General features: G+C 37.3%; 1 protein-coding gene across 1 annotated transcript; it reads left to right on the top strand.

Moving 5' to 3' along the window:
* The first annotated feature begins 347 nt into the window (after positions 1 to 347).
* On the top strand, positions 348 to 24,540 carry LOC113350686. The gene is made up of 54 exons (XM_026594817.1): positions 348 to 608; positions 1,154 to 1,235; positions 1,324 to 1,427; positions 1,552 to 1,647; positions 1,802 to 1,849; positions 1,961 to 2,005; positions 2,212 to 2,315; positions 2,461 to 2,578; positions 2,979 to 3,080; positions 3,187 to 3,387; positions 3,488 to 3,645; positions 3,912 to 4,067; positions 4,169 to 4,261; positions 4,429 to 4,777; positions 4,867 to 4,980; positions 5,548 to 5,643; positions 5,790 to 5,857; positions 6,324 to 6,444; positions 6,534 to 6,755; positions 6,858 to 7,085; positions 7,187 to 7,296; positions 7,381 to 7,477; positions 7,873 to 7,971; positions 8,072 to 8,212; positions 8,373 to 8,441; positions 9,026 to 9,493; positions 9,635 to 9,991; positions 11,241 to 11,372; positions 11,507 to 11,620; positions 11,774 to 11,958; positions 12,224 to 12,332; positions 12,527 to 12,670; positions 13,327 to 13,602; positions 13,804 to 14,478; positions 14,737 to 14,943; positions 15,430 to 15,533; positions 15,750 to 16,045; positions 16,259 to 16,343; positions 16,578 to 17,279; positions 17,371 to 17,689; positions 17,919 to 18,077; positions 18,187 to 18,350; positions 18,457 to 18,637; positions 18,805 to 19,074; positions 19,168 to 19,374; positions 19,797 to 19,851; positions 20,738 to 20,868; positions 20,976 to 21,494; positions 21,602 to 22,423; positions 22,522 to 22,598; positions 23,256 to 23,706; positions 23,839 to 23,924; positions 24,131 to 24,278; positions 24,430 to 24,540. The coding sequence occupies exons 1-54, from the start codon at positions 594 to 596 to the stop codon at positions 24,538 to 24,540; spliced, it is 10,590 nt and encodes a 3,529-aa protein (XP_026450602.1). The 5' UTR covers positions 348 to 593.

The following is a 24,540-nucleotide window of genomic DNA, read 5'->3' as shown; positions in this document are numbered from 1 at the left end:
TGTCGTAACATATCCGCACCCGTAATTAAAATCTATCTATCTATTACTATACATATAAAGTGAACTCCCATTACTACAGTTAATGAATAATAAATGAAGCTGCAAAATTCTAAAATCCAATTTTGCCCTTGCATCTGTAGCTTTATCAAGAATCCTTTAAAAATTTAGTGAGGCTATAACGGTAAATGTAAAAAACAAATAGACAGTCCGACTAGGAATAGAGCCGGTCATACTGAAAGGTCCCATTAAGGCACGTGCATAGGTATACAAGTGGGAAAATAATACGGGCAACAAGACGGGGCTCTACATTTTTCATCGCTCTTATTTTCTGTGTATTATGTTTCTTCAGGGACCAACAAAAGAGTACATTTTTCCCTTCTCTAGTTTTTTTCTGTCAGTTTCCCACAACCGTCCTCGTACATAGGTAGTTCTTTCTTCTACACAGACAGAAATTTTGTAGAGTAAATTGGATCAAAACAAAGAGTCTGATCGAGTTAAGAAGGAGAAGAAATTATTAGAATCTCCATCGCGTCATGGATCGGAATGGAAGCTCAAGAACAAGTTCAATTAATTGAATCGGTTTTGATTAAATCATGTTTGAAGCTCACGTAAGATCTTTTAATCTTATTTTCTCGATTAATTTTCTTGATTTTGAATGGTTTGAATCGTTAATTGAGACTATTTCGATCGCTAGGGTGATTGTTGTAGAACGAAGTTGTGAATATATGTCAACCCTTTTCTCCAAATGTCATAATTAATTTTTTACCCTTTTTACTAAATTAATTAGGGCAATGAGTAGTTATTGTAATTTGATTAAACGCGATATAAGCACATTCGACAAAGAACACAGGGTTAGAGTAGTTGCATGATGTAAAGAAAAGTAGTTGCGACTTTAGGATTTAGAAAGTTTGCAGTACTTTATGTTCTTAGGCAAGAGTTAGGATATAGAAGTTTCCCCTGCCGCTTTAATTTGACTACTGAGTTACAGATATGCTTAACATGCTACTCTTTGAGGGACATCTGTATTTTAGTAAGTTTTTCAGTCTGGTTGACATAGGGTGCCACTGTCTGAATCCCTGATTTTTTAATGTTATACCACTAATGAACATATTTTCACCCTCTCCCTCCCTCCCATCTTTCTTTTTGTTTTTAGGTTCTGCATTTGCTGCGGAAATATTTAGGTGAATATGTCCATGGACTCTCAGCTGAAGCTTTAAGAATCAGCGTCTGGAAGGGTTAGTATCTCAAGTGTGTTTTCATGTTTTCAATAGCATCAATTTTCTCTAAAGAGGGTTTTTGTAATTGATTTCCCTGTCCTCGTAGGAGATGTTGTTCTTAAGGACTTGAAGTTGAAGGCGGAAGCACTAAATTCGTTAAAGCTTCCCGTAACTGTCAAAGCTGGATTTGTTGGTACTATAACGCTAAAGGTACTTTTAGTCGTTACTTATTCCTTATCCATTGGCGCTTCCCTAATATCCCTACTATGTTCTTGTTTGTTCTGTTAAATCATGTTTCGGATTGACTTAATTTTCTTACTTATATCACCTTTAGGTTCCATGGAAAAGTCTAGGGAAAGAACCTGTGATTGTTCGTATTGATCGTGTCTTCATTCTTGCTCATCCTGCTCCTGATGGACGGACACTCAAGGTAAATATTCTTAAAAATGTTTTCTTCCTAGGGAAGGGATCATAACTAAGTTTTTCTGATATCTGCAACCTCTATTAAATAATTTATTAATATGCATTCATATCTTCCGCTGGCTTGATTTTTTGATTTTATGTTCTATTATAACTTTGTGCAGGCTGAAGACAGGGAAAAACTTTTTGAAGCCAAGCTTCATCAGATTGAGGTCTGGTTTTTCATCCATTTGACTCTATGTTTTCTTTTGTCATCTTGATTTTTGCAAGTTTTCTTGTACCATTGACTCACTTTCTTATGGAAAACTCCTTCGTTTTTGCAGGAGGCAGAGTCAGCAACTCTCGAAGCTAGATCTAAATTGGGAAATGTATGATCTATGACTGAATTTTATTTAAATCAAGTTTAGCATTATAACTCTCTCTTCAATAAATTGCTTGCATATCAATCACACACTATTTTTGTTTGTTACATTTACAAGTTTGTTTCATCGTTTTGATTAAAATTATTTGTTTCTGTAGTAGGTATGGAATATTTCTTCAATCTAGTTTAATTGATGGTTTCGGTTTTGTGCAGCAACCTGGTGGAAATTCATGGTTGGGTTCACTCGTTGCTACTATCATTGGGAACCTCAAGATCTCCATTACCAATGTCCATGTCAGATATGAGGATACCATCAGGTATGCTGAGACTGTTGATGGTGTATACCTTTAAGTTTTAACCCTGGCCTATTGCTATTTGAGTACATGGGTTTTCCTTTCGGGGTATTGTTCCATCACGTGTTGCAATCTAGCTAACATTTTGATGGTGCCACACGTGTCACAGTAACCCAGGCCATCCATTTTCTTCCGGTGTTACGCTGGCAAAGCTTGCTGCTGTTACAATGGATGAACATGGAAATGAAACTTTTGATACCAGTGGTGCGCTAGACAGATTGCGGAAGGTGAATTCTGCTTGTAACTTGAAAGAAAATACTAATGGTTATTGCTTTAAATTCTGGTTTGCATGACATTTCACGTATATTAAAATTACTTATACTTGTCATGAGCCAGTGTGTACTATATTCATTTCTACTAAACAGTTGGTTAAATATCTTTGAGTCCGAGGAGTATTTATCTAATTATAAGTTCTGGGCCATACGTGTTCGCATCAGAAAAAGGAAAGTGTTCCTTAGAAGGGAAGGAAGTTAAGTCCTGCAATATAGTTTTGATATCAAGATTTTGAGTGACACATTCATCAACAACTTTGATGGGCGTCACTGATTTCAGTTTTTCTTTTGCCTATGGTTTAAAAGTAAGTGACCCAATCCTTGTGTACTTAGTACCCATTCTTTTATTTTGTAGTCGTTGCAACTTGATAGACTCGCGGTGTATCACGACTCTGACACCCTTCCCTGGAAGATGGATAAGAAGTGGGAAGATCTGAACCCAAATGAATGGATTGAGGTATGTAACTAATATCCTATAACATACTCTGGGTGCTTTCACTACTTCATGATATAGACCATCTATTTCTTCGCTCGTCTTCATATATTTATTTGTTTATCCTTAGATCTTTGAAGAAGGTATTAATGAACCTTCAGCTGGTCACAAAGTGGCTTCTTCGTGGGCTCAAAATCGCCAGTATTTGGTATCACCAATCAATGGTGTTCTAAAATACCATCGTCTTGGAAAGCAAGAAAGAGTAGACCCAGAAATTCCCTTTGAGAAGGCATCACTTGTTCTGAGCGATGTTTCTTTAACAATTACAGAGGTCTTGTTACTCTGCTTGTATAAAGTTTTGTGCTTTAGTTGTTTACTGTTCTTACTTGCATACGTTGTTGTGAAGCTGTTTAACATTTTTAATCTCTCAGGCTCAGTACCATGACTGCCTAAAACTCCTAGAAGTAGTTTCGAGATATAAAACACATGTTGATGTTTCTCACTTGAGACCCATGGTGCCAGTTTCGGAGGATCCTCATGTGTGGTGGCGATATGCTGTTCAGGCTGGTTTGCAGCAGAAGAAAATGTGGTAATGCTTTCTAATGTTATAGGACCTGTTACCACAAGTATTGAGTGGTGATTGTTAGTTTTTACATTTGGTATCTAATGTGGAACATATTTTTCTTGAAAAGAAGTTTACTTGGATTAAGAAATACGATCTTTACGTTTAAATGTAGGGTTGTTCTGTGCTTTTTTCGAACTTCTTTTCTACTACTTCGCGTATTCTGCAGATGTTAAGTAATCTCTCTGACCGTATAAATTCTTTGTTCTTATGTTTCAAACACCTTATTTCAGCTATCGCTTCTCATGGGACCGAATTCGATATCTTTGTCAGCTTCGTCGACGTTATATTCAGTTATATGCTAGTTTGTTGCAACAGCTAAAAGTTGATAATTCTGAGATTAGAGAAATTGAGAGAGATCTGGATTCGAAAGTAATCCTTTTGTGGAGGTAATTGAATTTGTCATACTTGTTCTGATTTCTTCTGCGTTGTTTAAGCGTGAAATAACCAACTTATATCTTTCTAACATAGCTTGAGTGCGTATTTTCAGGTTACTTGCACATGCTAAAGTCGAGTCTACAAAATCTAAAGAAGCTGCACAGCAAAATAGTCAATTAAAGAGAAGCTGGTTTTCTTTCAGATGGTAAGCAAACTCTCCCATAGTTTTCTTCATTTGCAACTGAGCTGTCTAGTGCTTGCTTATCTTCCAGATTGCTTTTCACATTTTCCTTCTGAACTTCCACGGGAGGTTCTTCATGTTCTTATGAGCTTTTAGAGGTAACATCTTTTTTCATTTGGCTCATATCCCAGGCGTAATTCTTCAGAGGATGCTTCTCCTGAGACTGAGTCCGAGGGGCCACTTCTTATGGAAGAAAAACTGACTAAAGAAGAATGGCAAGCTATTAATAAGTTACTAAGTTACCAGCCAGATGAGGAGTTGACTACTCACTTAGCGAAGGATATAAATATGATTCAGTTCCTTGTAAATGTCTCCATAGGTCAGGCTGCTGCTCGAATAATCAGTATCAGTGAAACTGAGATTCTTTGTGGCAGATTTGAACAACTTAACGTCACCACCAAATTTTATCCCCGCAGCACCCAATATGATGTTTCACTGAGATTCTATGGCTTATCTTCTCCTGAAGGGTCACTTGCACAGGTGTGGCTTTGGCATCATGCTAAGGAATTTATCTGTGTTGTTAATTTTGCTGATTTCATAATATCGGTATCAAACTACTTAAATTGCAGAGTGTCAGCAGCGAAAAGAAGGTTAATGCTTTAGCTGCTACATTTGTAGACTCACCTATTGGGGAAAATGTGAACTGGCGGCTTTCAGCAACAATTGCTCCATGCCATGTTACAGTATGTTTTTAAGCCTGAGCTTTTTCTTTTAGGTGATTGACCTAGCTGGATATGTACTACATATATAGCCGTTAAAGCATATAAGATTGACCTAGCTGGAGTTGACATCTCATAAATGAAGATCTAACCGTTGCTGCTTTTACTGTTATTTCGTTAGTTCAACTGGGAAGAGTTCAAATGTTATTTGAAGTGTTTTTGCATGATTGTACTCCATAGATTCACTTGCACATTCATGTAGGGTATTATAACTCTCATGTTTAATGGTTATGGGAATGGTATGTTACCATATTATCTTTGGTTAATCTTGGGAACTGGGTCAAATGATGACGATATTGGAGAGGTGGTGATGTGGTTGGAAGTGTGGAATAATAATTATTTTGGAGTTCCAACGTCTTATTTATTGCACTGATTGTGGCGTATTGTAATCTGGAGTTGGATTCTTATTAATCTTTGACTGGAGAAACTTGAATGTGTTTCTGATCTCGTATCTTTTTCAGTCATGTTTATTTTTTGGTAAGTTCCTCAAGTTTTGTGTTACGACCAGTTATCTGTTCAAAATGTGTTTAGGTGTTTATGGAAAGCTATGAGCGTTTTCTGGAGTTCATGAGGAGGAGCAATGCAGTTAGTCCTACTGTTGCACTGGAGACTGCAACAGCTCTACAGGTATATAACATTGTGTCAGTTCGTAGTGCCTCGCATTAAGAGGATCTGGGTATATTGTGCATACTAAAAAGAGATTCATTTTTGCTAGAGTTAAAAATTTAAAATCTAAGTGCATATCCTCATCATATTTTCATTGCTGACACCAGATGAAAATAGAGAAAGTGACTCGTCGGGCTCAGGAGCAGTTTCAAATGGCATTGGAAGAACAAAGCAGGTTTGCTTCTATCTAGGGCTAATTAACTTGGGTCAATAGGTAATAGTGCATGATAAATGGTTTCCATCGGAACAGTAGTGCAGCGGTTTGTACTGCTGTGGCATGAAGTGATCGTATTCTGTGTCTGAGTATGTATATGTATGTACCTTTTGGAGTAATCTGATACATATATGTGTACATACTTAAAAAAAGGAAGACTTAAATCTATTTGTATCTACAAATTGATTTAATTCAATGTTTTCCTTTTCCCATTTAATGGAAAGCAGAGAAGTTCACGTATCATATGCATATGTCCTGAATGCATATCATATCTGAATGCATATGCATATGTTTTCACGTCCTGATACTGTTTCTGGGCACCTTCTTAGAGGATTATTATGGGCAGCACTCTTTCAGTCATATTAATTTATCTAATATGCTTGATTCTATTGGAGAAGTGAGTTATCTGCTTTCATCATCTTTGTAGGTTTGCGCTGGACATTGATTTTGATGCTCCAAAAGTAAGGGTTCCTCTCAGAACAGGCTTGATTTCCACATGTGATGGTCACTTTCTTTTGGATTTTGGCCATTTCACACTTCGCACAAAAGTAAGTTACTTTACATATGTATATAAACTTTTTTTTTTTTTTTTTTTTTTTTTTTTTTTTAAGCCTGAGGTTGGCAAATATCATTGCAGGAAGGTCAGCGTGATGAACAGAGGCAGAGTCTGTACTCTCGTTTTTATATAGAGGGAAGAGATATAGCTGCTTTTTTCAGTGATTGTGGTTCTGAAAGTGGAAATTGCACTTTGGTCACTTCAACCTCTAGTTGGGAACCTTCTGGATTACTTTTTCTGGACAACACCGATCATATCTACTCTCTTATTGATAGGTGTGGAATGACGGTAATGGTTGATCAGGTAATTCATTGGTTGAATGTTCTAACGGCTGGTTATAGTGATTACCTATCTCAGAATGTTTTTTTAGTATGTGTGCTAATCCTATCAATTCTTTCTTTCAAGATTAAAATACCACATCCGAGTTTCCCATCAACAAGGGTGTCATTCCAAGTGCCCAATCTTGGCATTCACTTTTCGCCGGCTAGATATGGAAGAATATTGGAACTGTTAGATATATTCTATGGCACAGTCGACAATTTAGATCAAGTTGCTAGTGAAATTTCTCAAAGTGGTGTGGCACCTTGGAGTCCTGCAGATCTTTCAACTGAGGCTAGAATTCTTGTTTGGCGGGTATGCCCTGCAATTACAAAGAAGAATAAGATGACATCTCATGCTCTCTTGCTGATGAATTATTTGATTTTCATTTTTCTTATCTTATGTTCTCGGTGCAGGGAATAGGGAATTCTGTGGCTGAGTGGCAACCTTGTTTTCTTGCATTATCAGGGTTTTATCTCTATGTTTGTGAATCCGAAATGTCCCAAAGTTACCAACGATGCTCGAGGTTAGTTTTTTGGGCATTTCTGTTTTTCGTGGTTTATAGTGTTGATAACCGTGAACATATTCATATAGTTGTTTGATATTGCAGTATGGCTGGTCGGCAAATATATGAAGTTCCTCCTGCAAGTGTCGGTGGGTCACAGTTCTCTGTTGCTGTCAGTGTCAGGGGCATGAACATTCAAAAGGCAAGTATTACTGGTTTTAGTTTTCTGCATTTTCAGTGAGTTTTAATACTTGTATACTCTTCTCGATTGTTTTCTAGTTTTTCTCATGTAGTTCTGTATTTAAAGTACTGAATGGATCCATTCACTTAGTTCCTCACTTAATTTTATAGTTAATTTCTCCACCATCAGATGTAAGTGGATGGATGGTTGATAATAATTCTCTCGTGTTCCAAAATCACATCTTAATATGGTTCTAATTTTCATCATTGCATCTGATGGGATCCTCTCCCTTAAAAGGGGTTATTTTGCTTAGAGTTAATTTTCGAAATCCACCATCATTTCATTGTTGATGCTATTAGTTGTGCAAGCAGTTATGTTTCCCATGCTTATAATTATACTATGATTTTGATTTTCAGGCTCTGGAATCTTCTAGTAATTTAATAATTGAGTTTCGAGATGAAATGGAGAAGGCCTCTTGGATGAAAGGACTTATACAAGCAACATATAGAGCTTCTGTATGATGTCCATATTCTTATTATTATCTGCATTTTGTTTTTTCAGTTTCTTTTTATGGGAATATGTTACTTATTACCTGTACCACATATACTGCATCAGGCTCCTCCATCTGTTGACATACTCGGAGAATCACATGATGCTTTATTTGAACATGGTGAACATAGAGCCACTAATTATGGAACTGCTGACCTTGTCATTAATGGGGCATTGGTAGAAACAAAGTTGTTAATATATGGAAAGGTGAGATTTCTAGTACATCAGGTATCTGATGAAAGAGTTAGAATCCTCATATGAAATCTAACACATTCTAGCCAGAAGTTCTCCGTGAGGAGCTAATGTATTACGGAAATCTATAATAATGAATTAATAATAAATCATTATTGTCGTATTACCTCTACAGACTGGAGGAGAAGAGCGTGAAGAGGATGAAGAGACACTAATTTTAGAAATTCTTGCCGGTGGTGGGAAGGTTAGTCTTATAAAGTTTGTTGTATACAGTTCCACTCCATTGTCTGGTGAAGTTTGTTCTACACAAACTACTTTGTTTTCTTGTCATCTTAGCCGATTATGCCTCTGTTCACTGGATTCTTGTTGGTGGGCAAGGTCTGTATTACTCAGGATACCTATTAGTCACATATCCAATGGACCCCTGTTGGATTCGTGGGATATTTCAATTGTCACAATATCTCTGGGGCTTTTTATACATGCAACTATCAGTTAGCTGAATCGGTCATAGTACCACAATCTTTCACTTACCCTGTGATCAATAAGACGGGATCTAATACATATCCATTTTCCTTCCTTTCAGTTATTTGAACCTACTTTCGTTAGCTATTTGAATTATATAGCCTGCTTATAGGTCTATTGTAAGCCAGTAGTATATGTCATGACAACTTCCTGCTTAAAGGAATGCAGTCAATAGACTGAATACAATCCGAGATCATCTCTTAAATATTAGGAGATAAATCCCGATTTCATCTACTATTTTTTGCTTTACGCATGTTGGTATTCACAAGCTAGATTAATATACGAGAAGAGTTGTTATTTTTGCAGGTGCACCTTGTGCGCGGGGAAGGTGACTTGACTGTCAAGACAAAGTTGCACTCGTTGAAAATTAAGGATGAGCTTCAAGGTCATCTTTCTTCATCTCCACAGTATTTGGCCTGTTCCGTGCAGAAGGACGAAACTTTAGTAGCTCCCTCTAGCACTTTAGATTTGATTGAGAAAGAATTGCCTGAAGTACTTCTGGAGGAGGATGATATTTTCACCGATGCGTTGCCAGATTTCGTTTTCACTGATCCTGTCCATCATTCGCAAAGTAGTGATATGCCTCATTGCAGTGACCAGTATGCTGGAGTTGAAACCGAAGCTTCAACTACCCAAAAGAAGCTGACTAAAGGGAAAGGAATTAGCGGTGAGATATTCTATGAGGCACGTGATAGTGATATATCTGATTTTGTGTCTGTTACCTTTTCCACAAGGAGTTCTTGGTCGCCTTTCTACGACGGTACTGATACACAGGTACATGAAATAGACATACAGTGTTTGTAATTTACAAAAATTGTCCAGCTTTTGAAAATGCTTAACTTACATAACGTTAAATATTCGCTTCTTCTTTCATTATCCTCTTCAATTTACTGTTTAATGATTCACCTTTTCCAGATGAGCATCTGCATGTCGAAATTGGACTTTTTTTGCAACAGACCTACTCTGGTTGCTTTAATTGGCTTCGGCTTAGATGTGAGCTCCGCTGGTTCAGAACTTACCGGCAACAGTGAGGTTAATGAAAACTACCGACCGAGCAGTCCCGACGAGGATAAAGTTCATGAACTTTCGGAAAGCAAAGAAAAGATAGAAGACAGTGGACGTTCTTTCATTAAAGGATTGCTTGGCTATGGTAAAGGCCGAGTGGTCTTTCATTTGAACATGAACGTTGGTAGTGTTCGTGTATTTCTCAACAAGGAGGATAATACTCAGCTAGCAATGCTGGTGCAAGAAAGTTTTCTTTTTGATCTGAAGGTAAGCAGAGTTTTTTGCAGTCATCAGTTTTACCTTGTTTTTAATACACCTATGCATGTAGTTTACATATTGTTGTGTAGCTTTTTGGCGAGAGTTTCCGACTATCCCAGCCACTGTTTTAGAGCTTGCTCTCATGAATGTTTCAGTGTTAACTGTTATACCTCTTCTTAAGTTCATAGTATAATGTTAGGCAACAGGGAGTTTTTCGTCATATCTAAAGAAACGGCATACGGTGCTGGAGATGTGTGTTTTTGTTTATTTAGCTTGTCTATCTCCGCTTTCTGGTGGATGCTTTTGTTCCTGAATTCATCTCGTATTTGCTTTATTTCTTACCATTATTTTTTTGGAACTAAATTGGATATTGGAGATACTCTAGCTAGAATACATAGCTGTTGCTTCATAGTTGCGTAAAACTAGGTAACATTTGGAGAACATTTACTGAATGACAAAAAAACTGAGGTGGATTTAGTTTAGTGTAACTAGTTTCAAAGTCTTGTTTGTCTTCCACTTTCTCCTCAACAAGGCACTAACTACAATTGTTCAAATAGGAATTGTTAATGATAAAGTAAGATTGTTAGTGAAAGAATTACTCTACCTGGTTCAACAGAAATATATGATGGTTAGTTTCCCTTAGAAGGGTTTTCCCTGAATTGAAATATCTCGTATGAGTCACGTGGTCTGTTATAACTTATAAGGGACACCCTAATTGACATTATAGCACCAAGGATACCCCCTAGGGCACTCTTATGGGAAGTGTTCCACACTTTTTAGAATAACTAAAAACTAAAAACTGTCCTTCTGAGCTCATTTGCATAGACAGACAACTTTATCTTTCAATGGGCCGGATAGATCTTAAAGATGCTTTATAAGTTATAGGCCTTTAGATGGTCGATTTATTGTCTTCTAAATTTTCTCAGTGCATGATTCTTATGGAACACATGAGAATTGTTCAAGAAAATGGAATGACCAAGTCCAAGCATTTCTTTCTACTGATTTGTTTATGAAGCCTGACTAAAGAAAGAAGCAAAGAAGGGGAGTGAGCACCTGTTCAACTTACAATTTGCCTTGATGTTTATTGTAGTGACCACATTTTTAATTGTTTAGCTTACTTTCATTTCTCGCCCTTGAGCAACTTCCTTTTATTTATAAATGGTTTTTTGTTCTTATGCTATTTATAGTCCATTTTTTAATTTTTAAGCTCACCTTTGATAAATGTGGAATCATGGTATTTTCAAATATTCCTTTCCAGGTTCATCCGAGTTCTCTTTCGATAGAGGGCACATTAGGAAATTTCAGGCTGTGCGATTTGTCCTTAGGGATGGATCACTGTTGGGGTTGGCTTTGCGATATTCGTAATCAGGGGGCAGAATCCCTTATTAAGGTGCATTTCTATACTTGAAGAAAAACGTCTTCGCAATAAGTCTTCGAATTGGGATCAGTGGTTGATGAATGACAAACTTATATTCAGTTTGCCTTTATTCTTTTGTTATAACATACCGTTATTTCTATTTTCAGTTCACATTTAATTCGTACAGTGCCGAGGATGAAGATTATGAAGGATATGATTATAGTTTATCTGGCCGACTTTCTGCAGTTCGTATCGTTTTCCTTTATAAGTTTGTCCAGGAGGTAAGTCTTATTACGCTTTTTAAGCTGCAATTGACTGATTTATCTGATTAAATTAGTATGTCTCCAAATAGCAGACACATACATGCTCTTTCACTATAATAACTGTGTGCTGCTTTCATTTCATAACAAAATTGTGGAGATATGATTTTGCAGGTCACTCTGTACTTTATGGAGCTCGCCACTCCACGCACAGAAGAAGCAATTAAACTTGTTGATAAAGTTGGGGGTTTTGAGTGGTTAATTCAGAAGTATGAGATGGAGGGAGCCTCTGCTTTAAAGCTGGACCTATCACTGGATACTCCAATAATTATCATTCCCCGGAATTCAATGAGCAAAGAGTCCGTATTTCTGCTTATATATATTCTTGTATCTGTAGTACTAGTTTCAACCTTATTGCAGGCTAGTAATTTTTGAGTGTTAATACCTTTTGGCATTCCAAGCTCTTGCAACTGCAATATACATTGTTTACTTTGTACCCGAGTCGTGACTCTTGATGTTGATGAACTAGTATATTTACGCGATGAATGTTGCTTTTAGTGCACATGTTCATTTTCTAAAATTTCGTTTCTTTAATATTTATGAAATTAATTTTTTTTGTTGCAGTTTCATGCAACTTGATTTAGGCCGGCTACAAATTTCAAATGAGATTAGTTGGCACGGATGCTTCGAGAAAGATCCTTCTGCTGTCCATCTTGATGTTCTTCATGCAGAGGTGAGTAACCTAATGGTTAATCTCTTAAAAAACTCAATCCATTTAATCCTTAGTTTCTTAAGGAGTGGACTAGACATTGGAATTGATGAGCCAAAGGAATATTTCTAAAAGTCTATTTTAACCATCCAAGTTGATGTGTTCTGCTGTCACAGTAGCTTAATTAATCAGCTTCACTTTTTCTTGTATAATTTCAGATATTTGGCATTAACATGGCTATTGGAGTTAATGGTCTCCTAGGGAAGCCAATGATACGTGAAGGTCAAAGTCTTCATATCTATGTGCGTCGCAGTTTGAGGGACGTTTTTAGGAAAGTTCCAACACTTGCTGTTGAAATTAAGGTAATATCCTTCTCTGTTTTTTGGTTTTGTTTTTGTTTTCTCTTATATATATGGTCGAGGGTTGAAATTTTGGTTAGGGAGTACTGCTCATCATACTGTTTATAGATATTAGGGAACTATCTCACATACTTTATTATTTGATTTCTGTTAATGTGTCATGAATTTGGTGACCATTATGCGATTCATTGTCAAGTGCAAGGAAGTTATGTAAAATTTTGTCTCTTTAAAGTCATTCGATGATGCTAGACAATTTTGTTGGTAAGAAATGTCAGCTATAGGATTGTGTAAATACCCAGAATTATAAAAAAGTTATCCAATCAAATCCTTATACAAAAGGAATGCCTATGAGTTATGGGCACATGCAATGTTTCAGATCCTTGATTTGGCTGCACGTAGAAGTTGGTGGAACTTCTTAAATAAATCAAATCAACTGTGGCTATCGCCAAATAAGCTTTATATATTTAGAGGGAGCCTCTTATTACATATCTTGATTGAGTACCACAGCTTTACAGGCTAATGCGAACTGCCTAGATTTCTAATTATTCCTTCTCAATCTGTTATACAGGTTCATATAAATGGACCTTTCAAATCTTCGAATGTGGTTTTCTTAGATTTTTGAGATCTAATATATTTATATCACTGGATCTTATGGGCAGATTGGTTCATTGCATGGCGTGATGTCTGATAAAGAATATGATGTTATTCTCAATTGTTTTTACATGAATATATCCGAAGAGCCAAAACTTCCTCCAAGTTTTCGTGGAGGTTCTTCTGTTCCCAAAGATACAATACGAATGCTAGTAGACAAGGTAAATCAGAATAGTCAAAGCTTCTTGTCACGTACTGTTACCATAATGGCAGTTGAAGTGAACAACGCGTTGCTAGAGTTGTATAATGGCATTGATGAAGAGTCACCTCTAGCTCAGATTGCTGTGAGTATTTAAGTCCTGCTTCAAATCCTTGAAAACCGCACTTCATTTGTGTGATTTAATCCTTCTAATTTCTGTTGCATTTCGTCATTATGTTATTCAACAATTAATCAGGGTTTTAACATATATATATGTATTCTTTCTTCTTCTTTCGTCTGTTTAAAGTTCTTGGCTTTGCTTAATTCATGGTCTGTGTATATGCAGCTAGAAGGTCTCTGGGTGTCTTATCGGATGACATCATTGTCAGAAACAGATCTATATGTAACTATACCTGTATTCTCAATACTTGATATTCGTCCTAATACCAGGCCTGAAATGCGCTTGATGCTTGGTTCTTCTTCTGATTTATCTAAGCAAGGGTCCTCAGGAAATGTTCCGACTAGCTTTAGTAAAGTCGATTCGATGAGGAAGAACTTAGGTGCTACCCCTGATTTGGATGCCCCAAATTCAACCATGCTATTGTTAGACTATAGATTCCGGTCATCTTCTCAATCGTACGTGGTTCGTCTCCAGCAGCCTCGTGTGCTTGTAGTTCTAGACTTCCTCCTTGCTGTGGGTGAATTCTTTGTTCCATCTTTGGGGGCTATAACTGGAAGAGAGGAAACGTCAGATCCAAAGAATGATCCTATAACTAGAAACAGCAATATAGTTCTGAACTCATCCATTTACAAACAGAGTGATGATGTGGTGTACCTATCACCAGATAGGCAATTAATAGCTGATTCTCTCGGGGTTGATGAATATACATACGACGGTTGTGGACAAACTATTGTTCTAAGTGAAGAAGCTGATGAAAAAGACACTCTGTCTTTCAAATCTCAGCCTATAATTGTAATTGGGCGTGGAAAGAAGTTGCGGTTCATGAATGTAAAAGTTGAGGTACGATATCCTCATCAGTATTAACACTTTCACCCGTGTAGTTTAGGACGTTAGGCTGTCTCTAGGCTGCCAAGGGATCTTGTATCTAGAAGGATTGGTCAGATATTGCTTATGTATGTGTGTAGATAGAAGGAGAGAGGGTCTAGGATAATAGTATTGATAAGAAGAAATGTAAACTTAATACCTTTATGCTCAAGTTATGACAACTAGAATTTCAACTGTTTAAATACTGAATATTTAAATGTTTTCATTTATCAGAATGGTACGCTATTGAGGACACACACATACTTGAGCAGTGAGAGCAGCTACTCGGTTTCTGCAGAAGATGGAGTGAGCATTGATAGTTTCTCTTCTGATAATGAGGCAACAAGTCCAGATGCTGTGCATGGATCACCCAACAGTTCTGTTGCTCTCACTTATCCTGAATGTGACAATCAGATACAAAGTGTTACTTTTGAAGCCCAGGTACAATACTCTACCCCGACATTTGAAAAAACGGGGGTCCTTTTATTTTTCATCGGTTCCAGAGCCTTCTACATCTACAGCTGTTAATAAGTTGCATACAACCGCTATGATTTATACTTTCATCATCTTTTGTTTGTTGGTGGTCGTACATGGGTTCATGTATCTGTAGACCAGAGAAAATGCACGTATATGGCTATGTAAATGCTATTAGAATATAAAGCATACCTTTGACAACAAATACGGTTATGCAACTCATAGTTGATGTTCCCTTCGTATTCTGTGGCCTTCATTTTTTTGGCAATATAATATTTACTTTCAAAGGAGTAGGTAAGTTAAGATGCTGAAGTTAAGTCTTTGTCTGGTACTGGTAATACATAGCCTTATGCTACCCAAACCTTGGAAGAAGGAATAAATTTTCTTTTATGGGGTTGTCTGAAACTCTTGTTCTTACATGATTTTTTTTCTTTTTTAATTCTGACTGTGTAGGCTGTATCTCCTGAGTTTACCTTCTATGACAGCTCTAAATCATCTCTTGATGATTCTTCACATTGTGAAAAGCTTCTCCGTGTAAAAATGAACCTAAGTTTCATGTAAGTAAACGCACTTTGGATTCTCTATGTTTTGATATCTTTTCCTTTTCTTATAGTTTATATGCAACCGCCTTGTTACTGTAAGCTCTTTGTGTTTCAGCTTTCTTTTTTGCAGTCTTATATGGATTGACCATTGTTCTCACTTGTACTTGTCAGATTAGTAATAAGCAACAATTACGCATTTTGACTCCTGTCGTATATGATTTCTGATTACAGGTATGCTTCAAAAGAAAACGATACTTGGATACGAACCCTTATTAAGGATCTCACTGTAGAAGCTGGATCTGGTCTCGTTATTCTTGACCCAGTCGATGTGTCAGGGGGTTACACTTCTGTTAAGGACAAGACAAATATATCTTTGATATCAACAGATATATGCGCTCGTCTTTCTTTAAGTGTTATTTCTCTTGTACTGAATCTCCAAAATCAGGCCACCACCGCATTAGAACTCGGAAATGCTTGTCCACTGGCTTCATGTACCAACTTTGACCGGCTCTGGGTGTCACCAAAAGGTATTTCTTAAATTTGATAGAGCGTAGAGAGTGTTTTTTTAAAGCTGTTTACTTTCTGTCAATTATCAATGTACCACTCATTCAGAACCACCTTTAGTAACTTTGGCCAATTTTCTATGTCGATGTCATAAACTTGTAATTGTCGTCGTAAAAAACGCTCAGCAGATTCATCAATTTCTTACACACATTGTTTTGTTAAATTTGATGCTTCAGGAAGTGGGGCTTCTTACAACATTACCTTTTGGAGGCCTCAAGCTCCTTCAAACTATGTTATATTGGGGGATTGTGTGACATCAAGGTAACATCAATTATAATCTCATATGCATCAATTATAAGTGTGTCAGTGAACTATTGTTTCGTCATGTTTTCTCGTCTTTCTTTTCGGAGGTCTTCGTTACAGTCATTTCCGCAGCGTAAATTTATATTAACTTGTTGATATTCTTGAGGAGTAGAGTTCTTGGTGTTCAAAGGCAGATTCAAGTTATTGATATTACATTTATTAAAGCTTAAATAAGTATTATTCTATCTTCAGGCCTATCCCCCCTTCACAGGCAGTTCTGGCGGTGAGTAACACATATGGTCGTGTGCGTAAGCCAGTAGGTTTCAATCTTATCGGTTCGCTTGCTAGCATTCTGGAGTTAGAAGGAGACGGAGAAGAATCTGATGTTGGCTGCTCTCTCTGGATGCCAATTCCACCAAATGGGTACACAGCAGCAGGATGTGTAGTACATAGAGGAACACTGCCGCCTCCAAATCACATTGTTTATTGCATACGTTCTGATCTTGTCACAACTACAACATATTCGGAATGCCTTTTCAGTGTCCAGTCAACGCCAAAGTTTTTATCTGGATTTAGCATCTGGCGCCTCGACAATGTTGTTGGATCATTCTATGCCCATCCCAAGGCACATGCCCCTTCTAAGGAGGTTAGTTGCGACTTCGGTCATGCTCTTTCAGGGTACTCAAATCAGAGTGATTTCCCTTCCCAATATCATGCTTCAGATCTTGCTGTGAATCCTGATTATGGAACTCAACAAGGAAGCAACAACAGCTCTAGCTCCTCTGGATGGGACATCCTGAGATCAGTTTCACGAGTTAGTAGTTGTTATATGTCAACCCCACATTTTGAGCGGATTTGGTGGGACAAAGGTAGTGATCTCCGCCGACCAGTTTCAATATGGCGACCTATACCACGCCCTGGCTACGCTATCATTGGTGATTGCATAACTGAAGGGTCGGACATTTCATCCTCCATGTTCTTATTAAATAGTAGTTGTTCTGGTCATATTTCAATTAAATGCTTGCTTGTATTTTCCATGCTACAGTTTAGAGCCTCCGCCACTTGGAACAATTTTTAAATGTGACAATCCCGAGATTTCTGCAAGGCCTACTCAATTGTCAAGAGTTGCTCATATAGTGGGAAAAGGTTTTGATGATGCTTTCTTCTGGTACCCTATAGCCCCTGCCGGTTATGCTGCTCTAGGATGTATAGTATCGAAAAAAGATGAAGCGCCACGAATAGATTCTGTTTGCTGTCCAAGGTTGGATCTTGTTAACCCAGGCAATATTCTAGAGATGCCCATTTCAAGATCATCTAGTTCGAAGGGTTCTCATTGCTGGAGCATTTGGAAAGTTGAAAATCAGGCAAGTGTTAGGCTCTCTAATATTAGTCAAAAAAAATATTAGTCAGAAACTATATTTTTGCTATTTTTTTAATGTAGCGGTTATTGTCATAGAATTGTTACCCATCTACAAACATGTGTTACGTATCTTATCAACCATGCAGATTCTTGTTCTTTTATAACATCTTTAACCAAATGCATCACAAGTAACTGCTTGATATTATGTTATGTAATCATATTTGTTTTTATAGGCATGCACCTTTCTTGCACGGTCGGACCAGAAAAAACCCTCAAGCCGTTTGGCTTACACCATGGGTGATCCTGTGAAGCCAAAGACACGGGAGAATGTAACTGGCGAAATGAAGCTTAGATGCTGCTCCCTTACTGTTGTAGACAGCTTTTGCGGAACGGTATTGAAATGAAATAAGCTCTCATTTCCTGGATACCTGAGTTGATTTCTTATTTTCCTTTTGTTTTGCTTCTATTGTTTCCCTTATTTTCATTTCTACATAAACGCAGATGACACCACTATTTGACTTAACAATCACCAACATCAACCTGGCAACACATGGTCGACTAGAAGCAATGAATGCTGTTCTCATATCTTCTATTGCCGCGTCCACATTCAACACACAATTGGAAGCTTGGGAGCCTCTTTTAGAGCCATTTGATGGAATATTCAAGTAACACAATCTGGGTTTTAGGTTTCATTTTATTGTACAAAATCTTCAAAGACTTTGAGGTTTTCAGGACCTTATATTGAATTGTTGGGTTCATCTCTTCTTTTAGGTTTGAAACGTACCGTTCCAATGAGCATGTACAACCAAGAATCGTAAAGAAAGTACGTGTTGCTGCAACAAGTATATTCAATATTAATATAAGTGCTGCAAATCTCAAAACATTTGCCGAGGCTACTGAGTCATGGAGAAGACATGCAGAACTTGAGCAAAAATCGGCAAAACCAAATGAGGTCATACCCAGTTAGAAGTTTTAACAGCTTCAATTTTGAGTGTATCATTATGAGTATGGCTGTGTTATTGTTGTGTATATATGTATATTAACTTTAGTCACCTATCTGCTTTCTATAAGCTTATGCAGTTCATTTAGAAGTAATTGACCTGTATAAAACCATTACAGGAATCTGGTGGTCTGCTTAGTCTTGGAGATGACTCAACTTACTCTGCTTTGAATGAGGACGATTTTCAGACAGTGGTTGTAGAAAATAAACTTGGTTGTGACATATATATTAAGAAAGTTGAGCACAACGCAGAGACGGTTGAACTACTACAGCATGATCAGTATGCATCTGCATGGATTCCTCCACCAAGGTTTTCAGATAGGTTAAATATCGTAGGTGAATCTAGGGAAGGACGCAATTATGTCGCTGTACAGATATCTGAGGCGAAGGTGTATATACTTGTATAACTTATTTATTAGCTCCTGATCAACCAATACCATTGAAGATTACATATAACAATGTATTTTGTTTATTACTTCTAGGGGCTACCAATTGCTGATGATGGCAATGGTCATAGCTTCTTCTGTGCTTTGCGTCTTGTTGTTGAGAGTCAGGCTACAGATCAGCAGAAGCTTTTTCCTCAGAGTGCAAGAACAAAATCAGTAAAGCCGCTGATATTAAAAAACATTGACATGGAAGAAGGCATTGCAAAGTGGAATGAACTTTTCATATTCGAAGTTCCTCGAAGGGTATGTTTGATATTCATTACATCTGTTAGATTTAGATGTTATATCTTTTAGCTCTTTCTATAGAGAGGTCCCGCCAAGAAAGTGCCAGTCAGATTAACACAACAAAATCTTTTAGCTTTAGATTTAGATGTTATACAGAATCTTTCTATAGATTTAGATGTTATATCTTTTAGCTCTTTCTATAGAGAGCTCCCGTCAAGAAAACACAACAAAATTGGGTTTTTGTACTTCTGTAATCTCCATGATAGGGTATGTCAGATTAACATGTTCAACTATTTGAAAGTGCCAGTCAGTCAAATAATCTATTATAGGATCCGTGGCCTTCACTTGAATGTGTGAATATATGAATGTTATATAAATGTAGTGGTTTCTGTTTCCAGTATTCTATCTAAATAAAATAATTTAGAAGTGCTTTATTATAGGGGCTTGCTCGGTTGGAACTGGAGGTGACAAACCTTGCTGCCAAAGCTGGCAAAGGTATTATGCTATATCGATCTTAAATTTAATTGCATCATGCTATGACCTGACACCTCCAATCTTGTCACGTGGGTGTTTTTTTGTTTGTTGTGTTAGTAGTTATCATTTTGGTTACAACTGTCATATCATCATTATCTTATTTATCATTTGTTAATATTAAACCATATACGTCGCCCTGCCACCTCACATGAGAAGCTATTTTTCTTTTGATTTTTGTAAGTATTTTCTCAAAAACAACCTTTCTACATGTAAATTTTTAGCTTACCAGTTGTGTTTTCTTAATCAACAAATGTTTGTGGGTTGACCAATGTAAAATCTCGGAAGATAACATGCCTGGATTCTACATCGATGCTTTATGTCAGTATGACCTATGGAAAGAATGCATTACATTATATATTATGTAAGAAATATAGTTCTATCTAATGATTTCTAAAATTCGTAAATAACACATAACCGATCTGTGGTTATGGAAAGTTAAGTAAGTGAACACCCCCGAATAAGAAGGATAGGAGTCACATCTTCCTATATACTCCATCTGAAAGTTGTTAGTGAGATGCTACTGGTGGGTTTGTTCCATCTTCATATTATATAGTAATCAAACTCATACATCATCTTTACTGTACCTGGTGTCGTTTCTTCGAGATCACTGACTTCGATCATATGGTAAATTATAATATATATATATATATATTTTTAAAATAAATAATATAGAATGATGTATTTGCGTATCGATAGTTAGCACAAATGACTATGCAACTAACTTAGTATATCATGTTTGACTTGGATGTAGCAAATCATGAATTATATATGGAGATAAAAATGATCAGATTTTTTTTCCCTAATGTTGCTTCTGATTTTCAATATTATGGTGTTTTTGACTCTGTAGGTGAAGTAGTTGGTGCTGTTTCAATATCTACCAGCAATAGTGCAACTACATTGAAAAAAGTTGCTTCTGTAAGGATGTTGGGTGTCCTATCTGATGTTAAAACTGTAGTATCATATCCACTTCGGAAAAGGGTCAGTCCTTTACACATCCGTATGAGTAAACTTGGGTTCATTGAATTGCTTAACCTCCTTATCTTAGTGAGTCTATATTTTGCTTGTCAATTGTTTGATGTGGTTAGGGGCAGTTGAATGTTGATGAAGGCATTAGCGATTGTGGATACCTATCAGTTTCCACATCTTATTTTGAAAGGAAAACAAATGCAAACCTTCAAAGACAAATGGAAAGTGTGAGTGAAATCGATAGGGATGTGGGATTCTGGATTGGGTTTGGTAAGGAGGGGCCTTGGGAGAGCTTCCGGTCGTTGCTACCGCTTTCAGTTGATCCAAGGTCATTAAATGAAAATTTAATTGCATTGGAAGTAGTGATGAAGAATGGCAAGAAGCATGCGATTCTAAGGGGTCTTGCTACAGTTGTCAATGATTCCGATGTTAAACTTGATCTTTCTGTATGCCCTGTTTCTTTGCTTCGAAATCGTACTCCTCCAACTTCTGAAGGAGGCCATCAGAATGCTGTGGTAGAAGAGGTCTATGAGAACCAACGGCACCAAGCAATTTCAGGGTGGGGTAACAAGTGGCCTGGTTTCCGTGGTAATGATCCAGAGAGGTGGAGTACTAGGGACTTCTCGTATTCATCAAAGGTGAGCATGATCAGAACTTCGACTTTTAATACCATTTAGTGTAATGATGCTATGAAATGTTACATGATGACTTGTCAGCTCACCTTTCCATTGTTGTTTATACCAAGGATTTTTTTGAGCCTCCACTACCTTCTGGGTGGCGATGGACCACTACCTGGACTGTTGATAAATCTCAGTTTGGGGACATCGACGGTTGGGTGTATGCTCCTGATTATCAGAGCTTACTAAAATGGCCACCAAATTCTTCAATGTCACCCGCAAAGTCATCCCTCCAGGTTGTTCGCCGAAGGCGTTGGATCCGCACAAGGCAACCATTATCCACTGGAAGTATTAGTAGCATGAATGATGTAGTCACTATTTTGAGTCCAGGATCATCGTCTGTCTTACCTTGGAGAAGCACATCTAGCGACTCTGATCTATGTATTCAAATTCGTCCTCATGTTGAGTATCCTGAACCCTCGTACACATGGGCTGTGGGTTCTGGTTATGCCCGTGATAATGATCAGTCGTTCTTTGAGCAAGGATCGCTTTCAAGACAAAATACCATGCAGCGTGGGAATGCATCTTCCTCTTTTGCTTTTAAGTTGAATCAGCTTGAGAAGAAGGATGTTCTTTTGCATTGTGATCCAAGTTCTGGTGGTAAACAAAGCTTTTGGCTCAGCATTGGAACCGATGCTTCGGTTTTGCATACTGAACTAAATGCACCTGTTTACGATTGGAGAATATCGATCAACTCTCCATTTAAATTGGAGAATAGACTTCCTTGTCCAGCTGAGTTTACAGTGTGGGAAAGAATGAAGGATGGAGTTAGTATTGAGAGGCAACATGGTATCATCTCATCACGAAGGAGCGTACATATCTATTCAGCAGATATGAAAAGACCTATTTATCTTACTCTCTGTGTTCAGGGGGGATGGGTTTTGGAAAAGGTAACTAATGACTTTTTCTTGTAGCTGCAAGTTGTTATCCTCTTGTCAGTCACTGTTAAACATTTATTTGATATTTGCTTGTTCTCTGTTTTATCCAGGATCCTGTGTTGATTCTTGATCTTTCTTCTCTTGGCCATGTATCATTCTTTTGGATGGTTCACAAGCAAAGTAGAAGGTCCGTGGATTCTGGATAATTTTCTTTCTCTTGCAGCGAAGCTTGCTATCATTCTTATAATGTGAAATCGCCAAACCTGTATCATTTGATATGTTAAAAAACATGTGTGTCAAATGGTAGTCGTAGAGCTCTTAATAATATACTTAGCCACGGAGTCCAAACTTGCATTGCTTGCCGATTCTTGAATATGTCAAACCCTGTGATTCATTTCACGAAGCAGATCTCCTTAGTCAACCTGCATCGATCTGCCGATGTTTCCAGTAATAGGAGCTTAGCATCTGTTTCTTCACAAGGATATAAATCTAGAATAGCTTAGAATTCTTTTTTGTCAATCAAGGGAATTACAATTCAGGAAGCTAATAAGAAGGATTCATGTGCTGATGCGATGTAGTTAATGTATATTTGCATGCATCAGCATCTGGGTGGCAGAAGGTTGTGGCTAATGATGCAGGTTGAACTAAAATTACAATTTATGTAATTTTGCCTTTTTCAAAATAAAATAAAATAATTTACAATTATGTCAAGAAAGTATTATGCAAGCATCTCCTTCGAATTAGTATAGCAGCTCTATCTATTTACATGCGGCTAGACCTTTTTGTTTTGTAGAGAGATTCTATTGGGACTTCTGCATGATATTCATAACCATTTCATATGCAGGAGATTGAGAGTGAGCGTTGAACGTGATACTGGAGGAACTAATGCTGCACCAAAAACAATAAGGTTCTTTGTGCCGTACTGGATTAGCAATGACTCCTCTCTGCCATTATCGTATCGTATAGTAGAGGTTGAGCCTACAGACACTGCAGAGGCCGACTCACCATTACTCTCTAAAGTTAAATCTGCAAAGCATACCTTGAGAAGTTCTGCAAGCACAAATTATCGTAAAAATTCCATCATAAAGAGAAATATTCAAGTGCTAGAAGAAATTGAGGATTCAAATCTTGGCCCAGTTATGCTGTCTCCACAAGAGTATGCAGGGCGAAGTGGTAGTTCCTCATTTTCTGCTCGACATGATACATCTCAATCCCGACGAGTGGGTATTTCTGTTGCTATCCGCCAGTCAGATTATTACAGTCCTGGGGTTTCTCTTATGGAGCTGGAAAGCAAGGTGAGAAGAGAGTATTTGCGGGCGTCCTCTTTATTATCATTTATGGTCGTAGTGTCATTGCAGATTAATTCAATGATAAGCAATGTAGTATTGCAGCATACGAATATCATAATCTTGATTTCTTGTGTGTAGGAACGGATCGACGTCAATGCCTTCACCTCAAATGGATCTTATTACAAACTTTCAGCTCTTCTTAACATGACATCTGACAGAACAAGGTCAATCCTTAAACTCGACTCTATCAATTTTGCAATTTGCTTTAGATGTAGATTTTATTTGGACATTGAATGTATAATTGATACAGAGCTGAGGATTTAATTTATTGATCAATAGTACGGCACGTAAATAACATATATTTTAGTTAGCTATCGAGTATCATGTATATCTTTTGCTTTCAGTAATTGATAAGATGGTATCTATGCAGGTTGTTCACTTCCAACCTCAAAGTGTATTCAATCAATAGAATTGGTCAAAGCGTATGTATTCAACAATATGATTCTCATGGAGGAGTGGTTTCATCCACACCCTCCAAAGCCGTTTCAGTGGAAATATTCAGCATTGAATTGTTAAAGGTTTGGGGAATGTCATCTTATTATTATTCGACTATTTTTTTCTCTTTAAAATTATAAGTTTGAGCTTTGACTTTCAGTTACGAATGGAGGGATACAATTGGAGTACACCTTTTAGCATTGATGTGAATGCCTAATGTGTATTCACTTAAAGAGCAATGTTGGAAATGATCCAATATCTCTGAGAGTAGAAGTGCGAAGTGGAACAAAAAAATCCCGATATGAGTTCTCTTCTGCCCTTCTCCTTTCAAGCCCTTACAGGTAA

This window comes from Papaver somniferum, chromosome 2, assembly GCF_003573695.1.
Source record: "Papaver somniferum cultivar HN1 chromosome 2, ASM357369v1, whole genome shotgun sequence".
In the NCBI taxonomy this organism is placed as follows: domain Eukaryota; kingdom Viridiplantae; phylum Streptophyta; class Magnoliopsida; order Ranunculales; family Papaveraceae; genus Papaver; species Papaver somniferum.
Note: the sequence above shows the minus strand (reverse complement) of the source record. Positions and strands in the feature narration are given on the sequence as shown.

Excerpts from the sequence above, each read along its gene's own strand:
- LOC113350686 (XM_026594817.1), top strand. Across the intron at positions 4,262-4,428 it reads AGCTGGTTTTCTTTCAGATG|GCGTAATTCTTCAGAGGATG; the intron begins GTAAGCAAACTC and ends CTCATATCCCAG. Across the intron at positions 22,599-23,255 it reads GTTCACAAGCAAAGTAGAAG|GAGATTGAGAGTGAGCGTTG; the intron begins GTCCGTGGATTC and ends TTTCATATGCAG.